The 25,879-nt window shown below is 34.8% G+C and overlaps 1 protein-coding gene across 1 annotated transcript; it reads right to left on the reverse strand.

Moving 5' to 3' along the window:
- Positions 1 to 1,023: 1,023 nt before the first annotated feature.
- Positions 1,024 to 25,383, reverse strand: LOC128554243 (arylsulfatase B-like). Its single transcript, XM_053535491.1, has 5 exons — positions 25,230 to 25,383; positions 13,555 to 13,650; positions 8,148 to 8,397; positions 7,082 to 7,233; positions 1,024 to 1,952 (listed from the first exon to the last, which is right to left on the reverse strand). Exons 1-5 carry the CDS (start codon positions 25,366 to 25,368, stop codon positions 1,720 to 1,722), a joined length of 870 nt encoding a protein of 289 aa, XP_053391466.1. The 5' UTR covers positions 25,369 to 25,383; the 3' UTR covers positions 1,024 to 1,719.
- Between the last annotated feature and the right edge of the window lie 496 nt (positions 25,384 to 25,879).

Consider the following 25,879-nt stretch of genomic DNA (forward strand, 5'->3'; position numbering starts at 1 on the left):
AAGAAAGCAAGTTTAGGACTGTTCGACGCATGTCAGTGTTATCTTAAATAGCAAGTAACATAAATAGCTTACTTTTCTACTACACTGATATAACATGTACAGGATTACGAATTTCAACGGTATTCACTCAAGAATTTCACTCTATAAAAATATTGTTCTCTTTGTGTAAAGAGGGCTTAAGGTATGTCTCTAAACAATAGAAAATGACTTTCTTCGTCTACCACATTGAGAAAAAAATCTTAGTTCATTGGGGAATTAAGCGACATACAGGCTTACTTACTTTCATTTACCTTCTTTATTGGAAACTGCATATGCTTTAGTTGAACTGTGCATGTCATTTTATTTGTAAGCGTTTGTGGAATTATTTGTCGCTTGAGTGTTTGAACCTACAAATAATTGTAAACCATATCGGCAGGTACTGTGCTTAATAACGGGTATATATAACAAATGAAGTGTTTTCACGTGTGCAGCAGCAGTACTTTCTATCTTTTGGTTTTGTTCCATATTTGATGGTAAAGGAAGACCCCAGATGTCTGTGCATTATTTTAGCACGAATGGGAACCTAGGTAGAATCAGCAACAATATAAGTGATATTCATGTGTGTTTAAGCGTTAGTCGGTAGCCGTCTTGTGTCGTATTGATCACGTGACGATGTTACGACTTTTTTCAGATGAAATTTCAAAGTTAAAATTTTTATCATATTGGCCCCAACTCACTGTAACGTTTGGAAATCGAACTGCAGACGCATGTACTTTTCAACTACGACCTTGTGAAGCCAGTGTAGTCAGTTTCAGGTGATGTGCCGTATTAGCTGTAGTCACTTGCTTGAGTGCGTGAGTTTGTGTTTGTTCGACTTCAGCTTCTTTTTCCGTTATATAAACGACGTTTTTTTTTGTTTTATTATTTTTTGTAACAGCAAGCATAATGACCAGCGAGTTACCTCAGTGGAGTTGGATACTGACACTGGAATTACTAGTCCAAAATTTATCGTCTTAATGCTGAGCGCCAAATGATAAAGCTACGCGTACATTTTTTCACTTATTAGCTTCTTCTGTTTCCCGCACAAACATTTAGCTGAAATAAATGACTTCTGGATTTTCGCACTCACATTATTCGACTATTCCGCCATTTCCACGCATAAAAATCTCTGATAAACGAGTGTCAAAATATTGAAGAGACAAATCAAATATAATTAAAAATTAATAGACAGAATCGTTGTCTTGTGTACTTTATATTCTTTTCAAATAAAAATTGCAAATGCACCTCGTACTTAGATTTATAGCTACATTTTCTGGATCTTGTGAGATCATGGACTCCGTTCAATTCTTGTATAGGAGAGTTCAACTTAAGCCGGTATTATGAGTTATGTCAAAATTCTTAATAAAACTTGTGTATTACTAGAACACGGTTATACTCTTTAATATATGCCAACGGATTTTAAAGCAAAAGCATAATCAAATATTTGTAAAACGATGTGCATAGTTGTTATAGCAAGGCGTCCAATACGTTTTAACCGAAACTTAAGCAAATGATTTTGTTTTTGCAAGCATATTAATGTGCCTGTAACATTTCATTATAACGCAGCAGTTTTTTGTTTTAACGTATATATATTTGACTTTAGTAGAGTATTAATGCGTTATAAACATGTTCGACATTTATGCTTTCTGAAATGTCTACTTTCTTGTTTTAAGAGCGGGTGCAAACGTACTGACTCCTTAATTATTGCCATGGTTGCCAGAACCCATTATGGTATTTAGGGTTTGCCAATGGATCGATTTCCGGATTATGGCATGAAACCATACGCCTCTGATAACGTTCAAGCCTTTGAAGCATGTTTGTAACTATATATGGGAACTTTGGAGCTATATCAGTACGTTCCTGTGGATCATTTTTGATATCAAACAATCGGACGTTCGCCAGAAGTGAGGACTTATTCCGTCTTGAACTGGAACCTTGCAAAAGTAGGAAAAAAATTAGTCACATAACATTTTCTAAGGGTAGTTTTTTATTTTTAATCTGATCATGAATGCAATGTTTTGAAATTATTCAAAAATAAAAGAATAGAGGTTATAATTTAGCTAGTAAATTTAGAGACAAATTGGTATTATTTTCATTCCTTAATATTTTAAGAACTAGAAAGCTCCTTTTATCTGTTTCAACTATACAAACCAGTTTAAACATTTAATGGCAATGCAATTGTCTCGGATTTAGACCTAGAGCTTAACGTTCATGTTACTTGTAATTGCAAAAAAAAAGTTATCACATCGGTTAAAGTCTAGGAGTATAATCAGCGAAACACAGAAATATTTTATAAACGCACAACATTTTGACCAGCAACCTGCCTGTCCCTTACAAAACCTTCCGTGCTGTCCCGTCCGTCTTGATGCTTATAATGTTCCAAATAAGTTGTCCCCTCTAAAAATGAATGTCATTTGTAAAGAAATAATAATAAAAATTGCGGAATGCTACGTTTCACATGGTTATGTGGCAGTACATTTTTTTTTTTTTTTTTTTTTTGCAAATGGATTGAAACAAAAATAGTTTTTTGAAAATGATGAGTTTTTCAATGCGTTGAACTGTCCGAAAATATGGCCACCTTATGCAGACTGTTTCCGGAATTGAATGTTTATATAGCTAAATTGACTATTGTTTTGTAGAGTAATTTATACTTTTTATATATTTTCAATTTTCAAGTAAAACAACACTTCCTATGATTTGGTTTTGTTTAATTTTTGAAACATTTTCCTAATGGTTTAAAATATAGATTTCCTTTAAGTGCAAATTGTGAAAACTATACCACTGAATTAATTGATATTTATGCTAAAATTGGTGTCGAAAGAAAATACAAGCCTGAAGTTTATGTTGAAGGGAGACTTTTTTAAATTATACTGTCTCAATTAAAATTCTATGAATCCTTCCGTTTTACCTCCCTAACCCAAGTTTTGACTGGAAAGGTATATCTATGTTTATAACACAGTCTGTTTTAACTCCTGCAAACAAAGCTTCTAGCAGTTTATCATAGCATGATCAATTTACTACAAAGGTACTTTAAAAAAAATTTAGACATCCGTTCACGTATCAGTGATTGCAAAGGGATAAGATATAATTGTGAAAGATCATGTAGACTAATGTTTCAATGTTAAAATCAGACTTGAAGTCAATTGTTTGAAGCTCCATTATCTTTACTGGATCCCTGAATGACACCAAACCCCATATAAAGCTTGGTGTCTTGCAAACTAAAATGTATGTACCACTAGAGATATTCTCCTCTTTGTTGATTTTTATAACTGCTATTAAAGATGACGTGCAGAAGTAATATTCAAAAGTACATGATAACTCGTTTTAATCTTTTTCGGTCCATCAAATGTTGCGTATATGTTATCTGAAAGCTTTCAAATAAATACTGCCAATATAGAATTATAAGTACTTTCGATAATCTTTCATTTCATTTTGCGTCTAGCTGTCGTTTATAGACCACCACCATCGCGGGGAAATGGACTTAAAATAGGAGATTTTCTTGAGAATGAATGGCCCAATTTCCTATCTAGATTTGCAACAACTGACAAACAAATCATCATTGTAGGAGATTTAAACTTTCATTTTGACATTCCGACTGACAGAAACACAGCCAACCTTGTACTAACTTTGGGTGCACATAGAAAGAGACAGCATGTGAATTAGACCCAATACCAACTCGGCTTTTAAAGACATGCCTGGCGAGCTGCTTTCAGCTTTGACAAAAATTATCAACACATCATTGGAAACCACGTATGTTTCAACAGAATTCTCAGAAAAGTATCACGTTAGACCACTTTTAAAAAAGACCTTGATTCAAATGAACTAAAGAACTACAGGCCTTTTAAACCTACCTTTTGTCTCAAAAGTATTGGAAAAAGTAGTAGATAAACATGACCACCTGACTTCAAAGAACCTACATGAACAGCCCCATTCTGCATACAGGAAGTATCACTCGTCAGAAACTGCACTTCTCAAAGTTCAAAATGATATTCTTCAATCCCTGGATCAAAGCGAAATCAAAAATTATGTAATGATGGACTTATCAGCTGCATTTGATTATATCGACCATGAACTGTTGCTAAAACACTAAGAAAATGACTTCGAAATCATTGGCAAACCACTACAGTGGATGACTTATTATCTGTATGACCGCTACCAGGAAGTCTCAGTAAATGGCGAACTGTCTACTCCAATCCACATAAAATACAGTGTACAACAAGGATCTGTCCTAGAACCGAAATCTAAATCATGTACACAAAACTCGTTGGCTCAGTCTGCAGAAGCCATGGACTGAATCATCACTTTTATGCCGATGACTCACATCTATACTTGTCATTTAAGCCAAGAAATATTTTACAAATATTTTCTACCAACATGAATCCCTATCTCGAATTGAAATCTTTCTCAACGACATAGTCTCTTTGTATTTTATTGACGCCACTAACATCGTTTCCAGGGTAAATTGTCGACTTCTGCCACTCCACAACTTAGTTCTTAATATTTTCTTGTCTGTACATGTCTGTTTGAGCAGTTCAAACTTTTTTGTTTGTGACAACACAACTTAATAATCGCACGCGTTTTCTGCTGATCCGATGACGCCATGAAGATAAACCTACCGGATGTCTTTTGACGCTTGTAATCAAGTCACAGACTTGTGAATAACGTTTAAATATTGTTGAATGAAGTGACATCACTTTGCTAGTATGCTGTTCGGCGCAAAAGTAACGATGTTATTTGCACTATTCAATTTGAACATACAAATTATTGTAAAAAATATGATGTGGCTTAGCTTTCAAGTCGAAAGATTTCCTTAGTATAGTACATAAAAGCATGATACGGTTGGAAATAAGTTTAAAGAAGAGCGGAAATATAATACAAATATAATGAATATTAGAACAAATATATGGGCATAACCGGTTAATTCTGGGTCATCCTTGGAATAGGAAGATGTACTTTATAAACATTATAAATTACGGATAACTAAGCAAAATGCTTGTTTTAATCCAATGTTTGTAAAATATGATAGAAAGTTAATCAAAATATGATACAAAGCAAAGTGAATGTTTGATGATTGATCCTCCTATCTGATGGTGTAGTGACTGAAAAGTATGACTTCAAGATGTTTGTTTTTTTCTCTTTCTCTCATTTTGCAATATGCTTAGTCGTGCCCTTAAATGCTACACTGTTGATGCTTGGATTCATCCAAGTGATTGCGTACATTGATTTACTTATACTTTAGATGGATCCGGTTTTTAATTTGTCACTTATATCAAAGCCTGTCTCAGCGGGATAGCTTTATTTCTACTGTCTTATCCAACTGGTTAGAAATAAGATAAGTTCGATGTTATCATTTCCGTTTAAACGCTTTGTTTATACTGGCAACTAAACGTCCATGATGGAACCCTATGTTCAACTTGCTTACCGTCAATTTCCTGATTAATGTTATGTATACTTTATTGTATATAAATGGTGTTTGTTCTGTATCCCATGCCCTCTTTTTGTATGCTCCTCCGTCTTTTCTTTGCAATGAGCGAGGTTAGGTACCCATCATATACTGACTAGAGCTCCCAGCTGGTGATTTTTAGCCACCGACCGTTCTTGAATGGTGCCCCACTGTATTTCTTTGTTGTTTTTTTTTGTCCTTTTGTGTCTGTTTGTGTGCCTTGTGTTCGAGCTCACAGGCATGTTTGTGTAGAAGTGGATGTGTAGAGAGATAGTCATCTGCACGTCGTTTATTACCCTTCTGTGGTTTGTGATCTGGGTAGGCTGCGATTGTTTGAGCGTAGATTTCTCTGCTGAATTCTACTTAACCAAAATATCCCGCTCTCTGGTCTATCTATATCTTCTGTTTCTTTCTTTTAATTAAGATGTAGTTATTGTTACATTGTTACACGTCTGCTACTTCTTTCTACAACATTGCAGTGTATGTCTTTAGCTTCCTGGAAATCTATCCGCACCATTTAATTTGCATAAAATAAACTAATGTAAATACACTTACAGGCAATTTCATGATCTGATTGCGCATCCACTCTTAAAAAAGAAGACGTACAGTAACGAATACTTTGTTGTAAAAATGATATTACCTTTAAAAAAAACGTTAAATCAAAGTCGATCATCTTGAAAATTGTTCTAATTCATGAGTCATAGTAGAGTTAATGTTGACAATTGTTGGGTTTCTTTGAATTTGGCTTAACAAGAAGTTTGATTTGTGTTGCTTTTTTGTGTGTCTGCAATATCCAATAAGAAGTTTTATTTTGATTGAGTACATGAGTGAAGAAACATTACAATGATGTTACGCGTTTATAGTTTCAGATAAGACAGTCATGTGTAATTACCATTTATGATATTTTTCCGCAGTCATTCTTAATGGGAAATATAGTGTAACCCCTGTCATTGTGCGTATGTGTTTGCGAGTGCGCGTGTGTTTGGGCACGGGTGTATTTTTGGAAAACCTGTCCTGACCTGTCAAATAATGTGATATATAAATATATTGCAAGACAATGCGTCGCCCGAGTAACCAGACCCATATTTTAACGCAATGATCACTTTGGTTGTTAAATAATGTAAGAAAACTTTTGTCCGGTCAGTAACTCTTGCTGCATGGATAGAAATTCATTTTTGTCTGCAGAATCAATCATTCTAAACTGACATCTAATAGCTTGCAAGACGAAGATTCTTATCTTTATTGTCAATGTCCTTTTCATTGCAATGACATTTTTACCTAAGATTGATATTTAAATAATTTGTATTACTCATCTAAAGTAACAAGATGAGTTTTCGCTTGCAAGGCCCAGATTAATAGCTCTGAGGCCATAGTCTGACTCAGCGACTGTGGAAGGTTCACTTTTTCTATTTTAGAGTTGCATCATTTCAGTCATTATGCTTGTCCTGTTTATAGTTTATTTGGTGCATGTTTAAATAACTTATCATATATATAGTTAACAATATAAATATATTATTTCCTAGCACAATAAGTAATGTCATACTTGATGCTTATTTTTATAAATGCAATTGCTATGACAATAAAATTATGACGTACAAAGTATTAGAATATGCTATTTACCCTGCAAACCTGTTAGAATTTTCCAAATACCCACTCTAAGAGAAGCTGTTCTAGATGTATTGAATATTGATTCAAACACTGCTCTATTTGAAGATTTGTCAACTGTTTCAATACCATGGAGTATCTCTGTCCTTGTGCTTGGAATACCATACCTTTAAAATTTTAGAATAATTATCATACCGTTTTCATTACCGACAGCGAGTATGTTTGTAGGCTTATATATACAAACCAAACAGAAACAGAATAAAAGGCGAAGAACAAACCCATTAAATAACGACAACATTAAATGAACCTGTTCAGTATCAGTAATGAAAATGCATGCCATGGTCTAAATACCTCTAGCCCCGAGTTGAGAAAATATATCAACATTTACAAATTTTACTAGTACATAAATACAGTTCTGTAACACCTATAGATGTATTAATATGGCAATGAACAAGGAACCTTCGGTGAACCTTAGTGCCATTTCATGTTAGTGGCGTATGGTACCCGATTAAATGAACAAACTGTCCCTAAACGGAAAAATGACAGGTAAAGCTAAACAAATTTGAATTTAGGGATGGAGTTGGGGAATCCAAGGTTATGGATCTATGATATATCATAGAAACTGACAAAGGACAAAATAAAAACAAACAGGCACAGTTTTCAAGGGTTGAATAAACAATGCCTAATGAGCGGTAGGAAAATATATGCTACCGTCTAAGCCTCCTCGTCCCGGTTGAGCAGATCTTAACACTTACATATGTTAAAAGTACCAGAAAGCAATTAACTGGCATCCGTAGATGTGTTCATATGGCGATGCAAATGCATCCTTCAACGAAACACTTTGGAGCTATTCAATGAAAAGCGGATGATGATGGTTAGTTAGAATAATGGACTAGCTCTAAACCAGAAAACAATTTGAAGAACGAAACAAGGATTTAAGATAATGTGTCCGAGTTTATAGTGTCTGCATATAACAGAAATTGAAAAAAAGACATTATAAAAATGCAGGCACCATATCCGAAGGTTGATTAAACAATCCCAAAATTTATGAAAGCGGTCGAAGATACATGCAATAACATACCTTATAGTTGTCCACTGATCATGTCCGTCTAAATACTGCGTACCTTTCAGATTACCATCAGCAACATTTATTAATGTAGGGAACCAGTCTGTGACATGTATTAGTTCATTTGTTACAGACCCTCTTCTGTTTTTGTCAAAGAAAAAGCTGTTCACAAATCCTACTGCACGTATGCCTCCTTCCCATACGGATCCTTTATTTCCACGTAAGGGCCAATTACTGCCTCCGGCTTTTGGATTAGCGCCATTGTCTGTGGCAGTGAAAACATGTAACTTAATAAGAACTAAACTATTCTGCTAAAATATAACACCATCGCATTTCATTCAACCAACATTTAAAGGACATTATTACTTACGACCAATTTCATTTGATATAAACATATATTATATTGATAGGTTCCGGTACACTTCGTGTAATACATAATAACTCAAAATTAAAGCTTATGTTTCATATATACCAGCTGCCTAATTTAAGTCCAAATCTGATTAGTCAAAGGTGATTAAGATATTGACCAAAACTACATAGTACACATTGAACTGGAAAACCTTCTGCTATGAGGGTGTTTTTTTTTCCAAATTCTGTACGAGTATGCTTTTCGGTTGATTCATTTCAATTGCTCTTACGGACCTCAGCATGTCTGAAGCAAACGTGCAATTGTAAAAAGCGGTAATATTATTATTCGTTCTCTCTGTCCCTTACAGTTACCATGTTTGGATTAGGAACATGTCATATACATCTTTCCGTCAAACTATTTGTTCAGATTATTCCTTAGCTACAATTCTTTCAAAGGCTTTTCTTCTAAAGACACATGGATATGGTTCAGCTGAAGTTGCTTCCGAAATTAAATTTGTACCGGAAAGCATTTGAATCTTCATTTTTGAACACTTACGTATTTTGAAATAGCGTTTATTGAAAATGTTTAGATCACGCACAAGTGTCAAACTTAAAAAAACAATGAAAAGAAGATAGTATAAGGTATATAAACCTTCCAACGTGTATCACGCCTCGATCACATAAGTAAGCACACATCGTATTTGATCGCTACCTGAAGCTTTTTAATTTCTACTTAGAAGTTTAAATTGTTAAAATCATCTATTATAATCTTAATGTGGATGGTCCATTTGTTTGTCCATCGGCGGATACTACCAATTGATCTCAATTTGAATAACAATTCGTACATTTTTCCTTCTTGTTCCCGCTCTCTATGCATATGTCATGCATAATTGATAATAAGATAGATTAAGTTAATTTTAGTTTAGTTTATTTCAATCATCTATATATCACGAACTAAATCGGATTTACCAGAGCGCGTAGCCACGTTGAAGATTGAAATGAATACAGTCAGTATATCATCAAAACAACGCGTTCAACAGGGCTACCTTGGTAATAAAATTGGAAAATATTTCACTACATTTTATTAAAAGAATTCTGCTTAAATTTCAATTCTTCTAAGCGATCAAAAGACATTTCTGCGACTACGTTTATCTAAACCTGAGCCTTATCTGTATTTCCTTTACTTTCTTCATTGAACCATTTAAGTGTTTTTGATAAGATCATTAAAAGCTTTCATAGAAGACGCTTCGTCCAAACTGTAATGAGGCAAACCACATATTTAGTGTTCAGCTCTTTTACAGTTTAGCGATACGTCTTTTCGTCGATTTAACTTAGTCTGATGGTTCACGCGGAAGACTCCATTACATCCGGTTCTAGACGCCTACCGAGCTTCCTTGATTTTTCTCTTATTGTCTGCTTCGTCCGGTCCTTAAGGATATTTCTCTTGTTTCATTTCTTGGGTACGTACGTACGGTCTTCTTTAGGCACCTCATTGTATATCTATAGATGAGTATTTTGTTATTTTCATGCTATTCTCCTAGTTATCAGTACTCTTTCTTTCGATGATAAAGCATGCAGGTTTATTTGTGTACATGACGTAAAAAGCTGCCAGAAAAGGATTCTTAGAAGTTTGCTGTTCCTAGAATAAAGTATTTGATTTGGAATAAGGTTAGTAGTGTTTTTTGTTTTTGTTTTTTTTTTTTTTTTTTTGGCGTCTATTGATTTTTTTTTTTTATGGTTTGCAACGGTTACTTTTCGCTTAAATCCTAGTTGTTTCGTAATTGTAATACGTTTTCTCGATGTTTATCACATCTACCATTTATTCTGTTATAACTATATTTCACATTATGGTTTTGGTTTTACAGGTAATATCTAACAGTGTATGAGTTTAACAGATAATTGAAGATAGACAAGAGATAGATTTGTTTGGTTTTGCTTTACAAGCAAGGCATTTATTTATGTTTGGCACATATGTTTTTCATGAATATGTCATTTATTTATAAAGTGTTTTTACCAGTTAATTTTTAAAGTGAGAAGTACAACTTTAGACCCTTGATTTAAACATCTATATTGACAATCCTATATGAGTGGTGTAAGATACATAAATGTTATATACGTGATTAAATATAGTAACAATTTTATGATAAATAATAAGTAAGTGTTATTTAAGTATTTTAAATGCCAAATATTTGTTATTATTATGCCCCCCTTCGAAGAAGGAGGGGTATATTGTTTTGCAGATGTCGGTCGGTCGGTCTGTCGGTCGGTCGGTCTGTATGTAGACCAATCCATTTCCGGATGATAACTCAAGAACGCTTGGGCCTAGGATCATGAAAATTGATAAGAAGGTTGGTCATCACCTGCAGATGACCCCTATTGATTTTGAGATATGTATGTCAAAGGTCAAGGTCACATTGACCCTGAACAGTTAAACGATTTCCGGATGATAACTTAAGAACGCTTGGGCCTAGGATCATGTAAATTGATAGGGAGGTTGGTCATGACCAGCAGATGACTCCTATTGATTTTAAGATCAGTATGTCAAAGTTCAAGGTCACAGTGACCCGGAACAGTTAAACAGTTTCCGGATGATAACTCAAGATTGCTTGAGCCTAGGATCATGAAGTTGATAGCGAGGTTGGTTATGACCAGCAGATAACTTTTATTGATTTTGAGGTCAGTAGGTCAAAGTTCAAGGTCACATTGACCAGGAACAGTAAAACGGTTTCCGAGCGATAACTCAAGAATGCTTGGGCCTAGGATCAGAAAAATTGACAGGAAGATTGATCCTGCCCAGCAGATGCCCTCTATTGATTTTGAGGTCAGTATGTCAAAGTTCAAGGTCACAGTGACCCGGAACAGTTAAACAGTTTCCGGATGATAACTAAAGATTGCTCGGGCCTAGGATTGTGAAAGTTGAAAGGGTGGTTGGTCATGACCAGCAGATAACCCTTATTGATTTTGAAGTCAGTAGGTCAAAGTTCAAGGTCACAGTGATCAGGAACAGTAAAACGGTTTCCGGGCGATAACTCAAGAACGCTTGGGCCTAAGATCAGGAAAATTGCTAGGAAGATTGATCATGACCGGCAGATGCCCTCTATTGATTTTGAGGTTAGTATGTCAAAGTTCAAGGTCACAGTGACCCGGAACAGTTTAACGGTTTCCGGATGATAACTCAAGATTGCTTGGGCTTAGGATCATGAAAGTTGATAGGGAAGTTTGTCATGACCAGCAGATGATCCCTTTTGATTTTGAGGTCAGTAGGTCAAAGTTCAAGGTCACAGTGACAAGGAACAGTAAAACGGTTTCCGAGCAATAACTCAAGAACGCTTGGGCCTAGATTCAGGATAATTGATAGGGATATTGATCATGACCAGCAGATGATCCTATTGATTTTGAGGTCATTTGGTCAAAGTTCAAGGTCAGATTGGCCAGGAAAGTTAAAACGGTTTCTGGACGATAACTTGAGAATGCTTGGGCCAAGGGTCATGAAAGATGATAGTGAGATTCATCATGACCAGCAGATGACCCCTATTGATTTTGAGGTCAGTAGGTCAAAGGTCAAGGTTATAGTGACCCGGAACATTTAAACCGTTTCCAGACAATAACTTAAGAATGCTTGGGCCTAGGATCATGATTCTTGATAGGGAGGTTGGTCATGACCTGTAGATGACCCCTATAGATTTTGAGATCTGTAGGCTAAAGGTCAAGGTCACATTGACCCAGAACAGTTAAACCCTTTCCAGATGATACCTTGAGAACGCTTGGGCCTAGGACCACTAAACTTGATAGGGAGGTTGATCATGACCAGGAGATGACCCCTGCTGATTTTGAGGTTAATAGGTCAAAGGTCAATGTCACATTGAACCAGAACAGTAGAACTTTTGTTTACAATGAGCAAATAATTTCTGTTTCTTGTGCAATTACTGAATGCATCAAGGGGGGCATTTCGTGTTCGACGAGCTCTTGTTTCAGATCTGTGATACTGACGCAATTATAGGTCATATGGCGACTTTCCAGCTTTACTGGTGGAGGAAAACCCAAGGTGCCCTCGTGCATTATTTCGTCACGAGCGAGCAACTGGGTAGAGCCATCGAACTCCCATAAGCCAGCTGGATGGCTTATTCACATAAAAATTTCAGACTCGAGCCCACATCGATGAGGGGCAAGTGATTTGAAGTCAGCGACCTTAACCACTCGGCCACGGAGGCCCCTCATGTGATGTGATAATGATGATAGATAAGACGGTTAAAAGAACCGGGTATGTATTCAATTAAGCTTATAGTAAATGGGATTGCTAGTTTAGTGATAATGTGATAATGTGGAACTATTAATTTTGGTTTGTGTTAAACAGAATAAATATGAATATGGAAAGAATTAGACATAATTCATAACTTGTTAGGCGCTCTAGGGCCCAAAAGATTATTCTGTTTTTCAATACTCTTTCAGACAATCGAATAGCAATTTTGCATTGAAAATGATGTTCTTGTTTAATGTGTAATCCTTTTCAGTCTGGAGGTTTATGCTTCGTTATCAAAAAAGCACATTACTGATGTATTAATATTTCGTCCTTGTCTGTCTATATGTTGCACACTCTCTTTGTATTTTGTACATGCTACACAACGATACAAACATTAAAATAGTCTAACAATTCAGGAGACTAACTTGCTTTTCCTTTTGTTTCTTTTTTTCACTACTTTTCAAAATGTCTTTTATATTGAAAACTTTTGAGTGCTTGAGCCTTACGTTTTCGCTAGGTAGTACAAAGTCCTTTTATAAGGTAATGGAACATTGTTGATGTCTTACTTGATATTGATCTTAAATTATAGTGATGAGTTTCTACAACAACAATTATATTCGAATCTAAATAAACGTTAACAATATAATGCCATTTCTCTATGATACGAAGATTTTCCCTACAGTATATACTTGTTTGTTGCAATGCCTAAGCTGTTATTGATGGCGTTATCAGATAGATAGGAATTATTACAAAAAGATCTTTTTTTTTTGCTTTTTTAGAACTAAATTTGAAAATCCTCCATAGAAATACTAAACGGACGAGCTCAGTACGTACCTGATGTGAATATAAGCAACGTGTTTTCCCATTCGCTCTGTTGTTTCAATGTTTCTACTATGCCACCTATCGCCTCATCCATACATGATACCATGCCTGGGTTTATGTTAAAAAAACTTATCGTATTATCTTACAAATGAACAAAAAATAGTATCATTGCACGTATAATATTCAACTTTTGTCTTCTTTAAGTCATAAAAAGACAAGGTGACAATCTATAGTGTTTGGATTTATAAACAGGAATACAAGTTTCAATTAAATGGATGGTTCAGGTAAAAAAAGAAATACGTGCATCGAATCATTTAGATGAAAAGACCTCAGTTCGTTGTATAAGAAATATGCTAAATAATATACAAATATAATAAAGCATTTCAAACGGTTATTTTCAAAACTTTCCCTCTATGTATAAATACGAGGGTCGCCAGGAAAAAATCGCGAACTTTTTTTGTTGTTGTCAGGTTACGTATTATATGACCCAATGAAAAGCCCACGCCTTTTGTATCTTGAACAATGAAATGTGTCCAACTGCTAAGGTAACTATGTCTTTGACTAGCTGACAAACGAAATAGAATGTCCTTTGTTAAAACCTATAGCTTGTGAGACCAATTAAAAACATTTCGTATAAAAAAATTTACCTTGCCTAAATAATTCGTGCACCAATGATTTTTAAATGATTTCCTTTAGGAGCTAAATAATTTCACGGATCAGGCAAATCACTAAAATTTTCAAACTAACAATCTTTAGTTAATAAAAATAATCTCAAACTCCTATAGGCTGGAGACTCTATGCTTTGTTTCAACAACATACGAGTCCTATCGCATAGATGCTCAGCCTCTGTCCTCTAAATTGAAGTTGCGACACCATATGATTGCCCTGACTTCTGGATGCTCCGCGCGTGTATGCTATCATATGTAGCATTTAACTACCACACAGGTATATCCTTGATGTCTTGGCTATTCTCCGCCAATAACGCTGAACCGTTTATAAGCTGGAACTATCCAACTTTCTCAGTAGATTACAAACAAATATGGGTCTCTGTCTCACCTTTCCGATGATCAGCCTATATTTGCTATCGTCTATAGCATTCAACTTCCCTTAAGGTAAAACTCCTATCCGCTGGCCCTATAGCTCTAAACCTTGTTGCAATTCTGCAACTTTAGTATTTTAACTTCAAACGTCTTCTTTCTAATACTTTATCCGCCCTGACAGTGTACTTGCAATAACTTCCTTATCAAGGTACTTGGATAAATTATTAGTTGAATCCTCGATGTGTCTTCTTCGATCGCTGGATACAAAATGAACTCTCTGTCATCCATCTATCTATTTATACCTTAGAAGACGTGCTACTTATAGAACTTGTTTCCGATTGGTCCGAATTTATACATAATATTTTACAATTATAATAAAAAAACTTAAAAGATATACATTGATCCAAACAAAAAATCCAGTAACAAATGGTATCAAAATCGTGAATGAATGGTGAACAAATCGGGATTTGCCGATTTATTAACACCATTTGTTTATGATTCATTAAATGAATGGGAAGCAAATCGTGTTTTGCAGAGAAAGTCCCTCCCCTATTCATTGCAAATAACAGATATGTTTACCATTCATTAGAAACAGATATTTTGTGCAGTACCATATATTACCGATTCATTAAAAAGTAAAGTTGTAACTTTAAGGGCGGGAAACATGAGTATTGTCAGCAATCTTTGATGCATTTTGGCGGGATAACTGAAATACACAGAGACACTACATCCTCTAAAATACTTGAATTTTAACTGTTATGGAGTAAGTGCAAATATTTGATTGTCTAAAAAGCTGTAAAAGGACATGTTTAAATACGTACATTAACTCTTTACACTATATTTGAAGCTGTTAAGTCTTTAGGAAATAATTACAAGATTGTCATATGTTTTCATGACAACTTTAAAGAAATTTTAAAAATTAGATCTGATGCATATATTCTAATATGTATCATATTCTTGAATTTTGCAATTGATATACTGTGAAATCATTTAATTTCGTGGGCATGAAATTTCGTGGTTTAGGTCAAAACGGCTATTTCGTGGGGATATGAATTCTTGGATTTCAACTTTTGAACATAAAATGAATAGGAGTTTTACTTGTTCGTTGGAATTAAATTTCGTGGATTAACTCAACCACGAAATCCACGAAAATTAGTCCCCCACGAATATTAATGATTTCACAGTATTGTAAATAGAATCTACATATTTCATGTTGTTCTTAACTTACTAGAACATTTATTTTGCCATTTTTATAGTGTATGCTACCCTTTCTAGAGAATTACAATTCGTCCTCGAGCTTTTTATACCCATGCTTTCAACCTTTAAAATAATGCTAGTACGATTGATTCATTACCGATTCATTAGCACGATTTATTACCGATTTATTAGTGCCACTGATTTCCAAATTCCTTTCATTTCAACTTCAGCATACATGATTTGTTACCGATTCATTATTTAGCAAAACTACCGATTCATTAGCTTATTTGCATACCATTTGAATCGTGATCAAATCGTGAACACATCACCCGATTTGTTCACCATTTATTACACCGATTCATTCCAATCTTTATATAACCAGGAATCCTGAATACGTCTGTAAAGTCAAAGAGCAGATTTAAATTTTGGATGTTCAAACCTTTACACGTACGATTCGTTTCACAAAATCTATTATAAATATATGTTTGTGTGGTGCTATAAGAGCCGAGAAACACAAAGAAAATCTATCTTTGAAAGTTGGTTATCCTCTTAAGTTTCTTTCACCAGCGTCTGTTTCAATTTTTCTACGAACGTAAAATTACAGCTGCTTTTTAGTTTAGTTATTTTTATCTTTCTTGTTGTTTTTAGAAAACATAGACTGTGCAGGTTTTTGAAAATGGTAAGTTGTTTTGATGTTAATATGGCCGATATCAATATTTCCTTACTTGTACGAACTTCGCAATTTCATAATGATAATCTAAACGGTTCACCATATCTACATTTCGTTCAATAAAACAGACTGTTGTGTGTAATAGGAGTAGTAAATGTATATATAATACACATTTTATATAGCAGAACCAGGATTTGAACTCATTTCGTACGGCAACGTCGCATCGCATGGGAATGCCAAAATCCAAAATTATTCTATACATTAAATTGTTTAAATGCAGGGGAACGATTCAAATGAAGGATATAGAACACAAGTAAGATGATTTGCAGTTCAAAAATGTAAATGATAAAGTAAATTTTCAGTCAGGAGAGTCGAGCCCCGCGTGTAACATATAGTGTTCGGATTTGTTCTGACGGTATCCGGAAGGATAGCCCCTGGCATTCAACAGGGTCCCGATTAGCCCAGAGAGCTTACGCGGACACAAGTCAAATGTTGGGCAGCGATCGGTTCCTCTAAATATGGCCGGAAACCGACCTGATTTTAAGGTAAACTCATGAACAGACTCACTCAAACCGAGTTCTTTTTTATTTTGCTTGGATGTATTCATTGCTTCAAAAGGATTCATCTAATATTGCATTAAATGTACTCTCTGGACCGAGCGGCCTCGTTCGGTTCCGGTAGGGAATCAGCAGGGCCAGCGTCCGAAAGTGCCAAACAGTTTGGTAACCGCGCAGGACTCTTCCTGGAACTGTGACTGAGTCATAAGTAGTATCCCTATATCAATAGAAACTGTAAAGATCGCCATTGTCCTTAAGGTGGACACGTAAAAACCAATCCTTTACACAAAATGTTTTCTTCTGTCTAGGGCTTTGCTTAAATTGCAGGAAAACGACACCTGGTTGAAGTCACTAGGGATGAAAATTTTAGAGGACGGACGAAGGACATCCGTCAGCCGAAAAAGTACAACATGAACGTTCTGCTCACGTGAGCTCAAGAAAACGAACTTGAATGAATGAATGAATGAGTGGTTAGGCAGTTGGGTTAGTGAGTAAGTGCGTAAGTCAATTAGAACATAGTGCATTTATGATCGCCCTTCGTCCCTCGTACGTCATCCGTCGTCCGTCCACAATTGCTTGTGAACACGATACAGACCACATTTTGCAATCACCTTGAATCAAACTTGCTCACAATTTGTATTGATATTATATCTTAGTTTCTTTAAAAAACTGGCAAGATTCCATTATGGGTTCCAGAATTATGGACCCTCAAAGGACCAAAATTTGCTATTTTTGGTTTGAGAACACGATAGAATTTACATTTTACTTTAATAAAACTTGCTTGCACACAACTTGTATTCGCATAGAATCTCGGTTCAATTCGAAAACTGGCCAAATTCCATCATTGGTTCCAGAATTATGGCCCCTTAAATGGCCAATATTTGCTATTTTGGCTTGTGAACGCGTTATAGACAACATTTTGTAACCGACATTAATTAAACTTGCACACAGCGTCTATTGGCAAAGACCGGGGTTTCTTTTGAACATAAGATAGATTCCATAATAGATTTTAGAGTTATGACCCCTTAAAGGACCAAAATTTGCTACTTTTGGCTTGTGAACACGAAACAGACACAACTTGTATTGGCATCGAAGCTTTCGAAAACTATTCAGATTTCGTCATGAGTTCCAGTACTATGGTCCGTTAAAGACTTGGAAAGGTCGGGCGGCTAGTGTTTCATGTCAGTATACAATCAACTAATTGCATCAAGTTGGCTAATAAAATCGCAGATAATTAAAAAGTTAACACTACAATACATAGTAAAGACATTGTTCATGGCAAAGAATAGCCAAGAATCCGCCGATATAGCAGATTTTGCAAAGAGTCCGCCGATATGGATATGCACAGTGTAATAAAAATAACACGGCTGTCATACATACTGTTAAAATGGTAACTGACCAAGACAGACATCAGACGGTTCACGAAGTGGCATCGAAATCGAAAGTAGGGATCGTAAAATCGCGGCTCCAAGAATTCTGTCGGCCAAATGAAACGTGTGTCAACTGAAGAAATGATTAACCGTGCAAATGCATCACGCAAGTTATTGTTGCAGTATCGCAGAGATTAATACCTTTTGACAAAATCGTTAGCATGAATTTAACGTTTTTGCACTATTAGGAGCCAGAAGCAAAGCGAGAATGGTAAAGTGATGTACATGGTGTTCATAGATAGAATTGGTGTTGTTTTGAGGTGTGCCGAATGGGAAAACAATCGTTTCCGTGTATTATTCGAAGGTAATCTATTAGTAATAATTATGAAAATCATAAAAGTAATAATCAATGATGATGATAATAATAATGATTTGTGCTATAAAAATAAAATTAATCCCCAATCACAGTCAGAGAATATATTGAATGTGCATGTAATTGTTAGAAATTAATAATATTGGTTATTTTTAATGTAGGTAGTGAGGCGTGTCCTGATACATGCAATAAAGAAGAAGCATCCAGAAATGTGGTTTATCACAATGATAATGTTCCTTCTCATTACGCATCGGATACAGGACTTGAATACGCGGTTTTGATATATCAACGAGTTGAAAACCCAGCAAATTCTCAAGATTTGGCGCCGCTGAATCCTTCTTATTTTCCACAGGTGAAATCTTATATTTGGAAGTGACAGTGACATCAGTCGCACATTGAATGCATTTAATACAGATATTTTGTAGATCTTTAAAGTAAGAATGGTTTGTTAAAATATTTCCTAAATGAGTAAAACAGTACCAGAAGTGTATTGCCCACAACTGGAATTACTTCGAAAAAGAGTTTAAATGGCATTTGATATTTGCGGTAAGTGACGTTAATAACGTTGCGAGGCGTAAGCCGACCTCAGCACATCTGATTTTTGCTATACTATCGCTCGTATTATTGAACGCATCACCTTGAAATATAGGTAGTGCATGTTAATTTGTTTCTTGTTATGAGGAAGCCGCCAAGCTTGTTTACGGAAGGTCGATAGTTCTTCCATGATATAATGCAAATCAAAGCTTGACAGTCGCTATATTAACTATAACTGTAACGGTGCGACGTTAAATCAACAAAAACCAAAAAAGTTGTATATTTGACTATACATCCTTTTTGAAATCTAGAACTCCTGTCCCAACTAACTTATCGTCACTAATATACTTGGTTCGTTATGTCCGGAATTTATTCTTATAAACGTATCAAGAACACATCTTTGAAAATAGTAGTTGTATGAAAACCGTTTATGTGACGATTGGGCTGATTGATCATCCCTTGGATATTGTCTTGCTGTTAAACGTCTACTAATGAAATATAATTTACTTGACTGACCTACGATTTAGTTGAAATTCAATATCTTCAATGAAGACCTTTAATAGATAAAGTTAGCCTGCTTTTGACATTTGATCAAGATCCTTTAGTATTAGACGGTTTATTTAGACGGTTCTATTACACAATGTGAAATAGCAGGAAGTGCATATCGTGAAGCAACACATATACTATCATTAGCCAAAAAAACAATCTGTGATAATTCTGCAATTTCAAGTAAACATATGATAAATTAAATCGTGCCGTTGCTACTTACAAATTAAAAACAATTTCTATTAGATGAAACTAGTTCAATTGGACGGAGATCTTTTAGATATTACACTTCATGCGTGTTTAATTTTCACATAATAAAGTTATGTTTCATAATTTTTAGAGTACGCTATTTCTTCCAAACAATATCGAATATTATTAAAGGTGCAAAATAAAGACAAATGAATAGACATAAATCTTAAAAAAAGACTACACATTTTGAAATATAGTACTAAACATTACGATAGCCGTGCAATATTCCATTGAAATCAACACATGTACAGAGAAACAAATGATTGTTTCTGTATTTTCTTAGACTGACATGGGGGGTCATTTTGTCCTACTTTCGTGTTTATCGCTTTTCCGTAATCGGTCGGAAATTCTTCAGGATCACGTGATTTTAAAATTGTTTCAAACGAATATCCATTTAAGACGCGCAACAAAATAACTGTATTTCCATGATGGTAATTATGCACGACTTGCACGAAAAATATGAGATGTACAAAATTTAAATTTAAAATTGACAGTGACATATATTAGGCCAAGACAATGTGTTTAATGTCTAAAATCTTATTAAATTAATGTAGCCATGTGTACATAAATAAGTGTATTTAGGTAAATTTCAATCATACTTTGTTTCTGCAGTGTAAGACAGTTACTCATTTATATTCTTAAAATTATACTGAAAACAGATTAACTGAAAAAGTTTACAGACGAAGTTGTAAAAACTTTTACTGAATTGTCCTTATGAAAACTTGTAGTATAGCTGTATATTACCTGTATTATAAGAATGATTTTCATGAAGTTTTTGTGAGTTACAAAATTGTTGAATTCCATGTGCTAAGTTTGTAAAAATCACGTTATCGTTTGGGCATATGATATATTTTGCATCTATTTATAAATTATAGCCTCGTTTCGGAGGATTCTTCCGAAAAAGTCCGAAGATGCTCGACGGGTTCGTAAGCAGTCGGAAAGCATACTTTCGGTTTGACATAGGCAACATTTTTTGTTTATTTGTTAGTTATTCTTGAACATATTCATGACTATTTGGTCAGAAACGATGCAGTGGGCCATATTTTCAGTAAATAGGAAGTCTCAGCTACAAACTCTGGTTTTCATATAATACTCGTTCGGGTTTTAGTTATGGACCTTTAAGCTTAGATATGATAAGCGATGGTTTAAATTCTTAGCAAATATGTGGTTATGATATTTTTGTATTCAATGTATCCGGTGATAGATCAATGTGTTTTTTAAATGACATTTTAATAGATGGTACAGTAAAATATACTTGTGTAATAAAACTTTTAGGTTACGTAGGCATATCAACAATAATTTAGTTTACTAAATTAAGACTGAGGTGAACGACAAATCATCCTGCGACCTTAACCTTTTCTTCTGTGGAGATCCACTAAAGGCATTATGTTGATTAAATGAAGTTCTTAAACCTAAATAATAAGAGGAAATTTTGAACAAAAGCGATTAATGTAACTAAATGTACGTTTTTGTGTGCAGGGAATAAAACTCGGTTATATGTGGAATGAAAATAGGGTTATACTTCACAATAAGAAATCAAAATTCTGCATAAGTACCTGTGAGTAAATTATGAAAAACTTCAAAATACGCTTTAAGCATAGAATGCAACCAAGTAGGGTAAAAAAACTCAAACATTTCTTGAAATTCCTCCTATAGGATGATCATTTTTGTAAAACCGGAAGTTCTGTTCAATCTGTTGAGCAATTAAAATATGAAGTTAACTTGACTTCTGGTTTCAAGGTTTAACTTAGACCTTCTCAGAACTTAAATGAATTAAACTTTTACAAATATCCTTTCAGTAAGGTTTAAATGAACACATTTATCAAAAAGGTAATACATATGTAGTTTAAAAATTCTAGAATTGATATTTTCTCTCTGTTCCCCAAGAAGACGCAAAACTCGTTCCGGTGGTGTTCGGTAGACAGGAAATATCAAACGTAAACGTCGCAAAGGAATGACTGTCGCTGATTGCAATATGATACTGAAACATTCTGATAGACATGCTACGTTAACCTCGTTACCTGTTTCTTAGTTGAGCAAAATTAGTCATGAAACTGACGTTATTGTAACGGTCCTACAAAAAGATATGTCACTAATGGGCTTCTTTAGTTATATTCCAGGTATCTATAAAACTCTTCTTTGTACTTGAATGGTGTGTCCAATAGCTAACAATTTCGTGCAAATTGCTTTTCAAATGAGTTATTTTAAATTGAAATACATGCGATCATATACACTGAACAATTTACTTGTCACATTTTAAAATGGACGAAAATACTGAAATTCGTAGCTATATCAAATGCCGTATTAGGCTTGATATAGATTCAAAGCAGAAATTTTATGAATTGTGTGGTATATTTAGAGGTGGGCCTCAGGCAATTTCAATCGGCACAGTGTTTAGGTGAGATAAAGCTTTAAAAGCTGGATATTTATCTGTCGAAGATGATACCCGTTCTGGTAAGCCTAAAACCTCTGTTACCGAGGCAACATCGCTGCTGTAAAAAGGTGCTTTCGAACAGGATGCGCGATTGTCGGATGAAAGATATAGCCACTTGTACTTGAATATCTGAAGACAGCGTGCAAACAATTCTGAGAAAGCGTTTGGGCCTAAGAAAGGTTTGCGCTAGGTGGGTATCTCAGTTGCTCACTGAGGAGCGAAAGAAACAGCGCCTTAAATGTGCCAGGGAACTTTTGAAAAAATACAAATGCTATAATAGTCGGTGTTTTCTATGTTGCTAACAAGAAACCTTGGTGCACATGTTTGAGTCACAGAGAAGGGCTGGTAATAAGCAATGGAAGCAAAAAGTTCAAGAACGCCCCTGTATTGCCAAGGAAACCATAAGTTTGAAAACGATGTTGTACACAATTTTCTTCAATTCTAGTGGGCTAGTAATTCAAGTGCCTTTTCCATCTGGTCACAGAGTCACTGGACGATTCTACAAGAACTCTGTACTGAACAAAGTGAAGCAAGTTTTACCATAAGAAACGTTCAAGCAAATGATGGCCAGGAGTCGATTTAATGCACGCCTCCTCTCACAAGGGCGAGGTTGTTAAGTCTGTTTTTTATACTTTGGAAAATTGTAATGAAAATTCTTCTGATAAAACGTAGCAAATCCTAACTAAATAACGAAACCTAATTTGTCTCTCTGAAAAAAAAAAATCAGCCTAGAGAATGGTGTTGAAAAGAAAATTCATTCAGACCAAAACGCTCATACTGAATGGAAAATATAGTATTTTAAAATTCATGAAAACTTGCGTGAAATTGTATGAATCGAATTCTTGTTTATAATCTCATTAACCCAAGGTCTCACATCGACATTGAAAAAAGCTATATCTAAGTTTCAAACGAACTCTTATATTATGCATTCTATGGGGACGCAGTTTAGAATTCGGAAAATTAAACATAATGCTTTTTTATAATATATTTGTAAAATGTGTAAAAGGTTTATCAAAAGAGGATACAATGTGAAAATCAAGAAGCAAAGTGAATGCTTGGTAATTGACCCCTCTATAGTTTGTCGCTACGCTTTCCTTTTTGATGGTACGATAACTAACATATGTATATTGTAAGACTCCATGCTTTTCATCTAAGTTCTACAAGAAACGGGAGTGTAATTTATCTTGAATCTTGTCTAAACCCTAAACGCGTTTAACCCCTTAGTTTCTTTTATATACGCTATTGACCGTTCTAATGCTGTAGCCCTATTTTCAACTTTTTTTGTCTCTTTTTATTCTTTTGCTTATGCTGTCTTATTTGTTTTCGACGTTTCTTTCCTCTTCCCTCCCCATATCCTATTTGCCCCATTGCAATTGCGCCTCCTCACCTTTTCCTTTAGGTGAGTTATCGTCCACACTATATTTTCGGCCAATGATCTCATTTGGTCGTGCCAACCGTGTGTTGTTTTTCCTGCTTGATTGCATTGTTTTTGTACGCGTGTGTGTCTTGGGCGTTGCAAAAAAAAGGTACTTGTCGCTGGATTTTGAAGCAAACCGTCTACATTTCTTTTCCATTACAGTTTCGTTTTGAGGTAGGCCTACTATTCAATGCATGATTCTATAGCTGTGTTTACAGAGCTCTATGCTTTCGGGAAATCTACCTTACCTTTCATCTTTTATCAAAAAACCTAATATGACTATTTCACTTGAACAAATATATTTTGTATATACATGACAAGCGTAACTACTAAACTTTAAGCTGGTAATGATTCTATGTATTTTAAAAAAAATTGTATTTAACTTGGTGCCTTGTTTTTTATTTGTAAGCTATCTGGATGTTCATCAAAACATTAAATGTCTAAATATGAATTCATGGAGGCATTCGGAGTCATAAAGCTATCTTTCAAAATTTAGTAGAATTGATAAATGGTAATTTTTTAATATAAGTACTTGTGCCAAAAGTCTAAGACAGACCGCGTATCGGATGGAAATCGAATCATTGAATGTTCGTTTTCTCTCTTGACCCTTGATGTCTTTCGATTAATTTCTACATGACATGTGTTATCTCTGAAAACAACTGCGCCGTTAATACGCTGTAATTAAAACGTTTTAAGCGTTTTACACATAGGTGACAAGAATTTTAGTGATACATGACCAAATTACATGAGAGACTACAAATTGAAAATTCAGCTTTGGAGTTATAAACAATACATGGCTTTTGACACAAATCTAAACGTTTTTTATTCTCCTTTGAATCACTATCGTACATATTTGATAAAACAATAACATCACATTTAATATATATTTGGCAATTTCATTTAAGCTCTTGGAGCAATGTTAAGAATACATAATAACAGGACATGCTTTTATCCGTATATGCTTTGTTATAGTCAGCATAGTACCATCCTGTTTAGTAGCTAATGAAAAAAATGGCAGCATATAAAACATAGGCGAGTATATTAGTATACGAAACGATGGTCAACTGACTGCTATATGCCTTGAATTCCGGAAAAAGATCGCAAGAAAAGGCTACTCATTTGGGCAGCTCAACGCATTTAAAACTCACCATATTAAAAAAACAAAACTGTGATATCTTCGAGTTGATGTACTTGCAATAATGTCCTAGTGCTTGGTTTTCACATAACTATATTTACCATCGTTTTCAGCAAGTTCGAAAAATACATGAATATATAATATTGGTCTCTGGCAGCTATTTACCTGCATATAGCCGTCTTCTTGCGTCAATTATGTGGTGGTTCAGCTGAACATATGCCTCTGGGACTTGTAAAGGTGAGTGCACAGCTTGAAAAGATAAGTAGATGAACCATGGCTGCAAAAAAGATGTTTCTACTATCATAGTCGTGGTATTTGGTTATATGTATTTTCTTTTTCAAACTTGGAAAATCTAATACACCAATGATAGGGCGCGATGTCATTTTAACAAATAGATGAAAATACGCCAAGAACATATACAAACTGAAAATCTAATGATATATTCCACCAACAAACGTTGTCGCCTGTTCAGCTCAAAATATTAACTACAATTGATTGATTAGATAATATTTCCCGCAATACCAGGGTAATTGGCTTCGCCACACGAGGGATAATTCGGGAATACTTTGCTTCATACTAGCAAATATAGGATGTGTGTAAAATATCATACAGTTTTTTATTTGGTTGTTTAATAAACTTGGCCAAAACCGTTACAACTTTGGTTGAGCCAATCATGTTCCAATTTTGAATTGACTTTCTTTAGTTAAGTTGACAGTCGAACTACCTTACTGATATCATTTCATTACTGATACAAGAGATAAGTGATTGAATTCCCTCTAACACACGTAAATTTACGATCATCTCAAAATGATAAA

This window comes from Mercenaria mercenaria, unplaced genomic scaffold (genome assembly GCF_021730395.1).
Source record: "Mercenaria mercenaria strain notata unplaced genomic scaffold, MADL_Memer_1 contig_4868, whole genome shotgun sequence".
Lineage (NCBI taxonomy): Eukaryota > Metazoa > Mollusca > Bivalvia > Venerida > Veneridae > Mercenaria > Mercenaria mercenaria.

Excerpts from the sequence above, each read along its gene's own strand:
- LOC128554243 (XM_053535491.1), bottom strand. The coding sequence starts at position 25,368 with ATGATAGTAGAAACATCTTTTTTGCAGCCATGGTTCATCTACTTATCT. Across the intron at positions 8,398-13,554 it reads GTTGCTTATATTCACATCAG|ACAATGGCGCTAATCCAAAA; the intron begins GTACGTACTGAG and ends TCACTGCCACAG. Across the intron at positions 1,953-7,081 it reads AATTCTAACAGGTTTGCAGG|GTTCCAGTTCAAGACGGAAT; the intron begins GTAAATAGCATA and ends TACTTTTGCAAG.